Raw genomic sequence first — 13,860 nt, 5'->3', positions numbered from 1 at the left:
CCCACCCCAAAAAAAGAAAAACACCAACTGGGATTCTATCACACAGACGACGCAGCAAGCTGCTGTTTCTCTGATCCCTGATCAGTTCACACACAGGACGATCTGTCATCCTTGTGATTGTGCTGATTTTGACCCAGATACAAGCTGATGGAAGCTGTGCATCATCTCACAACCACTGCAACACAACGACAGCAGCGTCCAGACAAAAAGACAAAGGCGCTGCAGACAGAGAGCGACTCTCCGGCCTCGCAGCAGGAACCAGAACCAGACATTAGCGGCTGATTGCCTGCAACTGTGACTGCAGCGTCCTGCAGAGCACAGCTGCCGGTTCCCAGAGACACACACAGACACACACAGACACACACAGACACACACAGAGACACAGAGACACCATTCCTCCGTCTACCTGAGCCTCGGTGCACAGCTGCATGTCCTCCACCCTCTGGCGGTAGCTCTCGAACTCAGCCAGCGCCTGCCTCTTCATCCTCTCGTGGAGCTCCATGGACTCCTCCAGAGACTGGATCCGCTTCTTCAGGTCCATCTCATCGCTGATCTTACTCTTGTACTGGAACAGACGAGTAGGAACCAGTTAGACAGACGCTTGTCAAGCAAGTGCGTCACCTGCATCTATGACTAAATGTGCATTAATCATGAGGGTATGGTAAAGTGGTGAGTGAGAGTTGTGATCTGAGCTTCTTTGGTCTCAGAGTCCAGCGAAAAGGTGAAAACGAGTTTCCAGAATTTCCTCAACGGCCAAAAACAATGTTCCTCGGCTGAAAAGGCCTTCGACAAAAGCCATTTTCACCCGGCTACCAATTCAATCTCACTCCCAACTAAATATATTCACTTCACTTTGTGTTGAAAGGCTAAAAGAAAGAGACCTGTGTCCATATTGGCGGTTTTTTCTGGGATGAAAAACCCTCGGGCTGCTAAAAGCCTCCGTCTGGAATCAGAAGAGGTTTTTATTCTCCTGCCTGACGTTGATGTTCGATGCTCAGCTTCTAGATTAGTCACACTGCCGTGAAGGAAGCAAGTAATCCTCATTAGGAGTGATGGCATATACAGCTAAATTATAAATATTCAGCTGTTTTAATATTAATGAGTTGGTAAATGTGAATTCAGCTCTCTGGCTCTCCAGCAGATCGGCTGCTATGAGATGGTCGTGCACCTACAGGAGCTGAGCATGTGTCAGGTCTGTATATGATGGTTATTATGAACTATGTTGTATTTCAATCCATTTCTGAAGAGTCATTTAAAATCCTGTCTCCTTTAAATCAAAGCTCTCTGATACTCATGTGAAAAAGTCTAACGCCTCTGCTGAACTGCATTAATTAAACCAGAAAGAGATATTTATAATTCACAAGTTGTCATTTCATCAGTAATTTACTTTTTCTTTTCCAGGAAGCCGCAATTTATTACATTACTTATTTAAGTTAATATCCATTCACACCCATAAAACTCACTTTTCTCCTTATTAAAATGTCCTCAAGGCAACTTGTTTGTGTGACAAGTACAAACCTGCATTATCTTCTCTCTGGTCTCCGAGAGGATCTGCTGCACCTCCTCCTCGTGCGCCTCCTTCAAGGTGGCGATGGCCGCCTCGTGTTCGTCGTTTTTCGTGTTCAGCGCATAGATAACCTGCGAGGGAGGAAGAGGAAACACGGGCCGGTCAGATTGATCTCACAGGAGGACACGCAGGGGGGGGGGGACATTAGTGGACGGTAGTAAAGTGAAGAGGAAAACAGGACAGAACGGTGAAACGACCGTAAAGCGGATATTGATGTGTTTTGTAACGGAGAGCGTTCGATTCCGGGATCTTCTGGCTTCATTTCTGGATGGTGGGAGGAAGCTGAGATGCATCATCCACCTCTTCATAAAGAAAAATACATCAATGTGGATTAATGTGTAAATGTTGTCGACTAATCCAGTTCACATTAATCATTTACCACATTATACAAATTTAATCAGTTCAAATGCAAATGACTGTGTACAGTAAATTCTGTAGCACCCCCCCGCCCCGGTCCGAGGCTGGATGTATGAGCTGAGAAGCTTCAGTGATACGTCGTGAATTAGAAATCGGTCGATGTTGTGTTCGTCTGCGGATAAAAATAACCGGAGCAAACTATTGTGCATGAGATTGACCTTTAAATCTGACCCAAAAATACATGCAGCCATCCAGAGAGAGATAATCTGACAGAGGAGTGATCCCCTGCTCACAGGCCGAGGCAGGGGGGAGAAATGGGTTTCTCCCCCTGCCTTGCGAGTTGCCTCTCTGAAAATCCCAGTCAATAATTCAGCACATTGAACTGGGCGATGGTGGTAAAGAGCCTTTGTTCACTATGGACTATGGACGAGCGGGGGGGGGGGAGAGGACGAGAAGAAGAAGAAGAAGAAGGGCAGCGGCTTCCTGTGAAACATGAAAGGATGTAGTTTGACATGTGGTGATGTTTTTCATACTCCTACACACACAAACACAAACACACAAACACACACACTTTTCACCGACAACCACAAAGATTTATCTGTGTCATATCTCAACAGGAGAAACTAAGACACGTTTTTAATTCTGCAGGTATTTGGTTATAAATCTAATTATTCATCAAAGGAGCAGGTGAACAATCGGGGGAGACTTGGTATGTGATCCTCTGGGGACCATGAATCTCTGTAGTAAACTCAAGTGGTTGAAACGTTTGCGACAGGAACAAAGTGGTTTCTTCACGTAGGAGAATCAGATCAGAGACAAACCACTTGGAGCCAAATAAAGCTGCGTGCGGAAAATCCAGTTCCTTCCAAAATAAAACATCCCCCCCCCCCCCCACACACACACACACACACACACAAGTATAAATCATTCAGCCAGCTCGGTCTCCCATCAGCTTAGGAAGTCACAGGAGCTAAGAATCCTCGTTCACACAACGAGAGTCATCGGAGCACTTCTGCGGATGAGAGGCAATAATCATAACGCTGTCACAGACACACAAACACACACACACACACACACACACACACACACACACAATGAAATAACAAATATCCTGAAGAACACAAACACCGGCAGAGACTGTCAAGTTCATCGCCCGTGTCCAAACTCATCAGTGTAATCAGTGCCTGGTAAACGAGGACGCATAGACAGTTTTGTGTTAATGTGTGTGTCTGTGCTTGTGTGTGTGTGTGTTTGGGTTTGTGTTCGCCTGGGAGACAAAGGCTGAGAATATTGCCATCACTGTCATCATGAGGCATCGCCCAATATTGGATCTTGGAAGGCAGCAACAAGACAAACACTGAGATTGTTTCCAAGGCGCCTGGAGATGCCTGTCAACGTTCAGATTTCACATCGGAGTGAAAGTGAGCCGTCGTTTCATTCTGTAAAAACAATATGGAGGAAATTAATAGCTTTAGTCTTATGAAACATAACTTGAATAGCCAGTGATACACACTGCCACCCTGATTTGCAGGATTCTCATCATCTTAACTGATCATTTCCGTGCTTCGGTGCGTAAGTGAAAAACCGAATCCAGGATCCACCCCCTGATCTGGATCTGTACCAAAATGAGTTGGGTTCTTCCCTGATCCATATTTCATCCTTCCACCAGGTTTCATTATAATCCGTCAAGTAGTTTTTGCATAATCCTTCAAACTACGAGCGTTAACAGACAAAAAACCCTGAACCTGTCTGGTGCAGGTGATCAACAGAGCCTTTAACATGAGCTTCCTTTTATTAAACACAATGACAGGCTGCGTGGGAGTGTGTCCGAGTGTGTGCCTTTGTGTGCGTTCATTATTCTGAGGTGTGAATGTGTGAAAGAACGAGAGAGAGAGGGGGAGAGGAGTGTGAGACAGAGAGAGAGAGAGAGTCTGGTAGCTCCGATGCTTCCTCGTCTCCTCCGGTCGATCTCTGCGTCTCCTTGGAGGAGTTTGCATAAATGACAGAGATCCCAGGTGGAATCGATGAGGTCACAGTGAAATGCCAAAAGTTTCCTCCGTCAGCTGTGGAGAAAGTCACAGCTGAGGAACTCGCTGCAGCTGAAAGTCTCTGCTCGCTGTTCAATGAAATGTGACTCTCCTGTCAAACACTGGAGATAACTGTGGGTGGGTGGGGGAGGGGGTGGGGGGAGGACAGTGTCAATTCCTTCACGGAACTTCCTTCTGTTTGCTTTAAATGTAACTTTTCAACCCCTGCTGTGCTCCCTGCTGCCTCGTGAGGCTCCCTCCATACAGACCAACTACTGTATATAACCTTATATCATCCCAGAGATGATAAAGATATTCTCTCACTCTTTTACTTTTCTTTTATTCTATTCTACCATTTCTGTTTGGATACAGTCTGGAAAGTGAAAACAACGCGAAAAGAAATCTGTGAATCTTAAACCTTTGTCTTCTCGAGGTTCCTTTCTGGGAGAAAGTAAAGACGCTACTGCACGATGAGAAAAATTATGAGTTTTACTGCACTGGCAGATTTATTCAAACATTTTTTTAAGAATATCGAGCTTCAGGGAATCGTCACGAGAAAGGTTAGCAGCTGACACCGTCCTGAAACGTCTCTTAACCTATTTTTGGAAACAATAACAACCGACACTGCAGCAAATAATGAAAATAAAAGTCTAACAACAGCGATGTGACGTCGTGTAACAGGGGAGATGAGTCATAGGTTTTTAATTAGGTCGTAAAAAACAGGATTTAACAGTGAGATCAAGCTGCTTCAGTGTTTTATGCTCTCGTTCACAACTGCTCAAAACAAAAAGTTGGGATTAAAGAGGATTCAAATCAGGAGATCAACATCATTCACGTGATCAATAATGAGGTGATTATTGATTTCTGATATCCAGCAGCAACTCCTTTATAATTGGAAGGGACAGCAGGCAGGATGGAAGTTTTATAAAATATCTTAATTGTACTGCATTCCCTGATTGGAGCTAAGTCTAAATGTAGTATTTTTAAGACCCAGAAACCTTTGTATGAACGCACAGCAGCAGACACCAGTAGTTTGTGTCACTGACAGTTTTCAGAGTGGTATCGATCAACTTATCTGACTCTCACACACGGAACAGAACAAAGGGAAATTCTCAAAATGCCAAACTGTTCCAATAAGATCAATTCTGGACCCAGAAGAGAAAAAACCCTATAGAAACTATCATTATTTAGAATCTCCTTTACCTTAATTCCTCCCAGGTGAATCTAAAGCAAAGGCTCAGACGTGACCGACTGTATTTTGGTAGCACTGCATTGATTTCTTCACACTTGGGGATAAAATCATTAACCGTGTGGAGGAAGGGCGACGGGAGAAGCAGGGCTTAATTGCCTCAACTGCTATCGATGTGTCATTTTGCTGGCGGGAGCCTTTCGGAGCCGGCCCTGTCGCAGAGGGCAGTTTAGTGTAACACTGATTTGGCAAGCAATTAACTTCATCACTACGGCTGCATCACTTTTGTTGTGTTGATGGGAAATCAGCCCTGTCGGCTTCTTTCTCTATTTAACCCTTTAATACAGCCATGTTTAAGTAATGATGGATTTTGCAGATACGTTTGAACTTCAAGTTAAGATCCGATCAGTAAAAGCTTGATTAAACCCAACAGTACACGTTCTGTACATCCTGGTGTTTTTCTCCCTGAAGCCTGAACACTGTGGTGAGACGTGAGTGTAAAAGCCTCCCGAGGTTCAATGGAAGGTAATTATCATTATCTTCTTACACTCATTATCGTTTAATCATCGTCTAATTGGAAATTTAGTTTCCAATTTTGAGCGGGAGACTCACTCTGGCTGCGTCGCTCCTCACTCTCTCTGCTCCGTTGACATATTTCACATTTGTGGCATGAAGCAGACGAGGTTATTGAAGTTAACAAGCTGCCTGAAGCCTGTTCATATGCAATTAACCAGTTGTTAACCTCCTCCTGTGTGTGTGTTAGTCAGTGTAGATTCATGTGTGTGTGTGTGTTCAGAGATGATACCAGAACAAAGGAAGTCCAGTTTCAATCAGTCACTTTCTTTCTCCATGAATTTGTCTAACTAGGTTGTGTTATTGAGTTCAAAAGAGAACTACAGAATAAACTTTTGAAATCCCTTGATTAGTTCGTCCAATGGGTCAAATCTTAATAAGTTTAGTTACTGTCACATAAAACAAAAATAATCTGAGAAACTGAATTGGTTTGGAAGGGAAATGTTTGGTAATTTGGCTAAAAATAATTACAACAATTAATAGAAATAGAAGAATAGTTGACTGTTGAGTGACTAGAACAACCCTAACCCTAACCCTAACCCCTTCTATTCTGGTTGTGTTTATAACGATAACTTAATATCAATATCAAAATATAATATAAAGTATAATTAACACTTCTTTGGGTTCCCAGTAACAAAGATGGCAGATTTGAAGGAGATTGGATGAACAGCTTGGTGAATGCATGAGTACAGATGGAGGTTCCTCACATTAAAGTCACAGTCCCGCACCTTCCTCTCCTCTCTCCAGTCTAAAGCTCTTCTTAAGAACAGGACGGACCAGATGCACTGATTCACTGCAGAACCCTTTACTAAGCATTTGATCCCCCCCCCCCCCGTGATGCATTAATAGTGTATAAAAATGGATACTTTCTTTTATTACAAATTTTTATTTTTATTTTATCATTAAAAAGATATTTTTTACAGAGGAGATAACACACCAGCCCTTTACAGATGTAATCTAATATTGCTTCTCTGACTCTCACCTCTGCAATATGCTGCATCGCAACTTTCATATTTCCAGACTGGAGAATGTTCACTGGGGCAAAGTGGCGTCTCATTTCCAAAGCCTCGACATTATGCGTTTACTGGGAGTGAGTTTAACGAAGCAGAGAGAGAGAGAGAGGGCGAGCGAGCAGGCGTAATTACTTTAATTATAATGTGTGGCTGTGATCTGCTAAACTGTAAGGTGCACCTTAATCCGCCGACTAATTATGGGACGTTCTGTGGTGGTGCTGTTGAGACGGAGCCGAGCTGATGAGATTCTCCTTGATTAAAAAAATCAGAATCAGAGGAATCAGCACGTTTACTGTTAAACTAAATAAACCTCATCGGCTTCTGGGTTTTAAATGAAGCAATCTGTGAAAACAAACCAAGTGGAGCTAAGTGAGCTGCAGACTGTACGTGTTCTGCTCTGCTGTCTGGGAAAGCTGTTAATGCAAATAACTTATATAGCTTTTAAAAAACTGCCACATAGATCCAGAGGCTCCTCGTTGGTTATAAAGACGTTGATCTTTGTCCACGTGAATATTTCCCCCAATTTACAGAAGGACAAAACCCTGCCTGACATCGTTCCACATAAAGGATATCAAATAAAATCACAGATCAAGCAGAATATCAAATTTAACCGATTTAGAAAAAAACTAATTACAATGTGACTCATAAACATTACATTTGTTGTGATGGGGAAAACCCAGCCAGGTGTTTTACTCCCGTTTGTTTCCTCTCTGCCCGTCTGCTCGGTGTTTGGCAGCGACACTAGCAGCGCGTCATGTTTTCAGCAGCAGACTTCAAATGTTACAATTAAAAGACTAAACTGTTGTTCGGTTTCCACTTTCCGCTTGGAACAGCTCAATTCTGACGCCTGTATCAGATTCACGGAGATTTCTGCTTCTCGATTGTTTCGCTAACCACAAACGGGATCAGAGTTGTGGAGAGGTGAATGTCCACTTACGTTTCAGTATAGAAACATAAATGAAAGTCTGAACCTTTGGTTAAATGCAGCCAAACTCAATTCCACTCATGATAAATCCTCTTTCGAGTAAAATTCACCAATAAATGTGAATCTGAGCCTCAGCGACTGATTCTGTGGAGGAAATAAAACTAAACACAAACCCTGACAAGACTGAGGCTGATCTGTAAACAGTTCTCCTGGCAAGTGCTACGTATACACATGTACGGTACAGAACACGCACATGGCCTGTGTGTGTGTGTGTGTGTCTGTGTTGTTACTGTATTACGTAATCTAAACAGCAGAGATGTCTCTAATTGAATAATAAGCACCATCTGGAGCCATTAGCAAAGTTCTGAGTGCATTTTGTTGTTCACTGTCGTCTTGAACACACACACACACACACACACACACACACACACACACTTACACACACACAGAAATAGAGTGAGAATTTCATTTAAAATGGCCGCACTCTTCATCTTGTAGTAAAACTATGTACCAGTGTTATAATGTGCGTGTTTCACATCTGATGGTTTGATGGGTGAAGAAGTGACAACATGGAGGCTTGTATGCGTTTTGCATTAAAGCCGGTTTAGCTGTGACAGATGCTCCGACTCGTGTACGTGTCAGAACCGCTGGCGATAATGTCCGTGTGCACGAGACCCGTCGGCTGCTCTCTGGTTCGGTGCTCTATATGATTGGAAGTTCTGTTTCTGTAAATTCAGTCGTCTGTGGCAGGAAGGTAAAGATGTCAAAAAAGAGAAAAACAACGTGTGCTCCTGAGCCTTCTGCACTTCCCTTCAACTTTCTGATCTCAATGATACAACTGGGAGTTAGCTGTGTGAGCGTATATACTTGTGTGTATATATTGGTTTTGACGAGACCCTGAGTTGATTACTTTCCTCTCCCCTGTCTCTTTCCATCCTTCCACAGGTCTTGAAGGTGTCAGCCTTTCAACAGCAGCTCTTTGCCCAGGTTTAATTCAGGCCGACTGAAAGGGTTCATCACACTGTCTCTCTCCGTCAAAGGATTTGCTTTTGAGTTCAGTGAGAAAACCATCAACTCCACTTCTTTTCTTACAGGTTTCATTCAGCCTTTGTTGCCAACATAATATCTGACTGATCACAAGGTGGATGTGCACTAAATCCACTTTCCCCAAAGAACTGAGTCCAAACTGGATTCTAAAAACTCATTACTCACCATGTTCAATGCCAGCATTCATCTCCAAAGCAAGTGTAACATAAGGGTGAGAGAGCGGAGAGACACTCATGCAGGAAGCCAGGGATTGGACGTGGCTACACCGAATGACAATATGATAAACCTCCTCTTTACCAGGAGAAAAATATGTGGTTATTTAAGTATAGAGAGAATAATGCATAAGTGTGTAAGAGAGATATGGATGTTACACGCCACTTTTCTGTTTCAACCAGTAGGGAGTGGGTTATGTTCTTGTAACAGCGGGGGCTGTCCCGATGGGAGTATCCTCCTCCCGCCTGTTTCCCACACCACCAAACAACACACTCCCCCTGCTCTCCTCCCAAAGGACGGAGCTGCTGTACAACTGTTTCTAATTCTACCACTCCATTTTATGCAGTTTTCTTTCTTCCCTCTCTCTCTCTCTGCTGCACTCGTCTTTTGCAGCGCCGCTGAATGATGCAGTATAAATTAATATTATAGGCATACGACAGGCCTCTCTATGAATATGCCTCACGTCTACTTTGATCATGAAGGTGACTCTTCTCTATCAGATACTCTGCTCTACAACATTTAGTACAGGATTGAGTTTTTAATGGTTTAAAAGTTGAGACAAAACTGATGAAAGAGGCTGAATCACAGAGACTTTGCTCCTTCAGCACCACGGACAGCGTCATGGACCGGTTCACAGCCCGGTGAGGTCGTTGATGATTCACAGACGTGATCACAGACACAGATTCTAACTTGTGAGATTAAGGATCAATGAGTGAGGAAGAAGAGGACTTAACATCTTCAGCTTAAGGAGCCCTCTGGTCCTTCACTGGGTGGAGAGGATGGGGGGGAGGGGGGGGTTTAGGTTGAGGAGCTTACTGGTTTCACAAACTCTCAGGCAACATCAAACAGATGAAGCGAGGTGCCGATGGCCAGAAACACTTCCACTCGGACAACTTGATTTCTTCCGGCTCCCATGTTGTCTGCTCTGCTGGCTCGCCGGCATCTCAAGCCTCTTCTCATCCAATCACCCCGAATCGACTCGGAGTTCAATTACAGCTGGAAAAACAAAAGGCCTCGCTCGTCGTAGCAGAAACGTCTCATCATCGCTTCGAGGAGCTAAATAAAATGGACCTAATTCTCAACAACAAAAAATCCCTGCATGCTCTGGAGGACCAAGACACAATCCGACAACCGTGAACCTGTGGTACACAACCGCACAGCAGGCCGCCGACAACCTGTATCAGGTCGGATTACTGCCCTGGAAAGAAAGACGAGTGGAGACATCAGCATCGTGAATTTACCATTTTTTAGTTTCTCCTCCTGTTCCACTGCTGCACATGAAACCGAGTTTGAATGGGACGGGGGGACGGGGACGTAGGATTAAAGAAGTGGGAAGAGTTTATCATCCATCCCACTGTCACCCACCAGCGCCGAGCAACACACACTGATCTGATTACGTACCTCTGAATGTGTGTGTGTGTGTGTGTGAGGGAGAGGGAGTGTGTGTAGTTGCGGTACAGACAACACAACCCCCGAGCTGGACAGACTGGATGTAGTAAAAAGCTTAAATCCCTCACAAAGGCTGCTGCAATGTGGGTTTTGATGGACTGCAAAGAATCACAACGCTGGTAAATGAAGGACTCGTTCATTTCATTGGGTTTCCACTGCAGTGGTGCTGTGGTGCTGCCGGAGACACACGGACATTAGCTCAGGCAGTTTGTCCTGTGGTCACTAATCTCCCAGCAGAGCTTCGGCCTGTCGCACAAAAATAAACTGCAGCACACAACGCTCGATAAAAAAAAACAACCTTTTATATCTGAACGTGGCACGTGCCAAGCATGGTAAACAACCATCCATTTAAAATAGGTATCTGCAATTTCTCTGTTTTCTCAGTGATTTAAAATCTCAAGGTATTACGTGTGATTTGTGTGTGTGTGTCACTTTTTTCATGTTCATTCTCAGGTGTTATAAAAAAAGAAAATCCTTCATCCACTCCTCCCTGTGTGGTTTAATCACTGAGGAGACAGATGAGAATGGGAAAAGCTCCTGTGTGAGGCTGCAGGAGGAGGAAGGATTAATCTGTCCATGTCGTGCTGTAAGTATCTGTGTGTGTGTGTGTGTGTGTGTGTGTGTGTGTGTGTGTGTGTGTGTGTTACTACCACTACCTTCAAAATGCAGCAGTGCAAAGCCACATTAACACAAAGTAAAACAAATTGTAGTTTAAGCTCCTCTGTCACCAGTTGTGTCTGCAGGAAACATGTGTGTAGTTACTCATTTTAGTTAACTCTTTACCTCCTATTCCTAAACACTAAGATGTGGATTTGGGTTATTTTAAAGGTGTGATGTGTGGGTTTGTGTGGCCTCCTCTTGTTAGCTTTTCAAGGATTACCAACCCCAGCTTTAAGGATAGGCTAAAGCATGAAGTGGTCATGGTTGAGGATCGGAATGGAAGTCAATGCAAAGTCCTAATAAGGATAACTTCACAAACCGGTGTGTGTGTGTGCCTTAGTGTGTGGTTGTGAGTGTGCCTTAGTGTGTGTGTGTGTGTGTGTGTGTATGTGTGTGTGTACAGCCGGACAAACCCAGAGGAGGGTCTGAAGATGAGAAAGTGGAAGATGAGAGAGTCTGGACCGCTGTGGCCTGATATGAGCCGTGGCCGCCCTCTCATCCGGCCTCGTATCAAAGATTGGCAGCACTTCACACTGAACATCTTTCTGCCACGCTCCCCGTGTGGGCAGCACCACGCCTCCGTGTTCCTCTGATTAGGCTAAAGGAGGGGACGAGCACCTCGGCTGGAGCTTCCTGTCAGAATCCGAGCTGCAGGCGAAGCAGACGGAGGGTCTTACTGGTCTCTGTGTGCGATTTGCCGTGTTCTTGCCAAGAAGCTGTGTAGCGCCGCGCACTCAGCCTGAAGATCAGCAGCAGATTAATTTCAGGATTTGAGGCTTTTCTGCACATATTCTCTCCATGTTTGGGAATCAAGAACATTACATATTGTACGATTTTAGAAAGGTTATGACCCAAAAGAGGAACTACAGGGAAATAACACATGCAGTTCTCTACCTGGAGATGCTTCACGTTATTTAAAATATACATATATATATACATATTCCTACACCTGCGCAAATGACGATAGATTATTTTATTTCACAGTTGTTGTAAATGTTGTTCTGAGTAAAATGCCACTGCAGCTTTTTACAGATGACTGCCTTGCTGCTCCCTGATATGATAACGTGGTAGATCTACTTCAATCAGCAGACTACACACTGAGCGCTGATTGGTCTGCAGCACTGATTCATGGAAGGCTGGGCCAGACGCCTGCAAAGTAAATGTGGTCGACAACCGCTGATGATGTCTCTGAGCCAAGCAAATGTCAACTGAACTTCCACAGACCACAGTGAATAGAGGGAGAGCTGAGAGCTGGCTGGGATTGGCTGCAGGGACAGTGGTGATTGACGTGATTGGTTAGAAATGATTACAAGTAGGAGGGTTTTGTGGGTTTAAGATCATTTCAATATCATAATTAAAGACATTTTAGACCATATCATAAGGAAATATCAGAATTAACATTTCCCTAAATATTTTTAAGACCTAATACATGATAACTTAATGTTCTAGAGTAGACTATTAAAGAAATAAGCCTCACGTTCAAAAGTGAGCCACTGAATTTCTCTTCCAAATCAAATTCTCCTGCCGCTGTGTAACATCTGATAAGTTGACGGCATCAGTGCAACACAATGCTGCTTTGTGCATTAACAATTGTTGTAGCTGTCGTGTTTTCATGAGGAAACTCCCACCTCAGCATCAGTGCTCAACACGAGGCGTGTGTGTGTTTGACAGATAAGAGCTAACGTGTTTGTTCATGTGAGTGTTTGTGGACAATTTAAAAGTTTAGTCTAAAGCCGGGACTATTGACAACAGATGATGTCCATGGGGAATAGTTAAGACACTTTGATGATTCAATAGGACATATTAATTCATATATATTCATATGTGATAGTTTCAAAAATCGAAATATTGGTTCTGTTGTTATCTTCTATCGTTAAGATGAATCATTGTTTTTTGTTGTATTTAAAGAAATAGGTTCAAAGCTAAACACAAACATTACCTGCAAAAATCTACAGGCTTGTTGTTTTCTAGTTCAAATGGACTTGTTAAACAGAGTGACACTCTGTGCCTCATATTCCAGTCTGTGTTTCACAGTATTCCTCATTGTTAGTTCACTTAGATATAAGCCAGTACTTCGCCTGAAGAGAAACAAAAGCTCTTTCTGCCATTTTCTCCTGAAGAAGAGAAAATATCTCACGTCAAACCCATTTCCTACATGAAAGCTTCTGCCTGTTTCAAAGGCAGCCGACCTGTCTTCTCTTCAGCGGAATAACCAACAAGACGTCCTGTGGGTCCAAAACTCCGGCTCTCTGGTGCAGTGTCGGCTTTCAAAATGAAAATGAATGTGCAATATTTGAATTCTGAGCTTCCTAGTCAGCGATCCACACTCAGCACGGTCGTATTAAAAATAAAACATAACTATGAGGGAATAAAGAATCTATTAAACCCAATTTTTCAGTGCAAAGTTTTGATTTCTCTTGTCTCATGTGCGCTGGAGGGTTATATAGACTGGAATACTGGAGGCTGGAATATAAACAGGAGGGCATCTGGAGACTTAATCAGTGTAAATGGTCCAGTATGTTCTTCATCGCTGTGATAAAAAGCTCAGTTTTAAGAGTCTTGAATTTGTGCCGAGCTTCTAAATATGCTTCATTTTTCTCCAGGCTGCCGACGAGTTGGCAGAATTATGGCTCCTACTCCTGTGGGATTCTTTTTAAAAGAATAACCTTCAAAACATAAGTGAAGGACAAACAGAAAGGGAAAAACTGTATTGAGACTATTTAAAGCCCAAGTTTCTCCCCGGCCTTGTGGCTGAGAGCAACATTTATCACATAAAAACATTCTTCTATGTTATTTTCACGAATGTGCTGAGTAATGCTGCTTCAAGGGGGGGGGGCAAC

General features: G+C 43.5%; 1 protein-coding gene across 4 annotated transcripts in view; it reads right to left on the bottom strand.

The window, feature by feature from the left end:
- fam184ab (family with sequence similarity 184 member Ab) overlaps positions 1-13,860 on the bottom strand; it is an 80,457-nt gene that overhangs the window by 45,155 nt on the left and 21,442 nt on the right. For all 4 annotated transcript variants that reach the window (XM_062412073.1, XM_062412075.1, XM_062412074.1 and 1 more), the window contains exons 2-3: positions 1,519-1,638; positions 407-565 (exon numbers count right to left, since the gene is read on the bottom strand). In XM_062412073.1, coding sequence (XP_062268057.1) covers positions 407-565; positions 1,519-1,638 — 279 coding nt within the window. The remainder of the gene's footprint in view (positions 1-406; positions 566-1,518; positions 1,639-13,860) is intronic.

This window comes from Platichthys flesus, chromosome 18 (genome assembly GCF_949316205.1).
Source record: "Platichthys flesus chromosome 18, fPlaFle2.1, whole genome shotgun sequence".
NCBI classification, from domain to species: Eukaryota; Metazoa; Chordata; class Actinopteri; order Pleuronectiformes; family Pleuronectidae; genus Platichthys; species Platichthys flesus.
The sequence above is the reverse complement of the archived record's forward strand: the minus strand, read 5'-3'. Positions and strand labels throughout refer to the sequence as shown.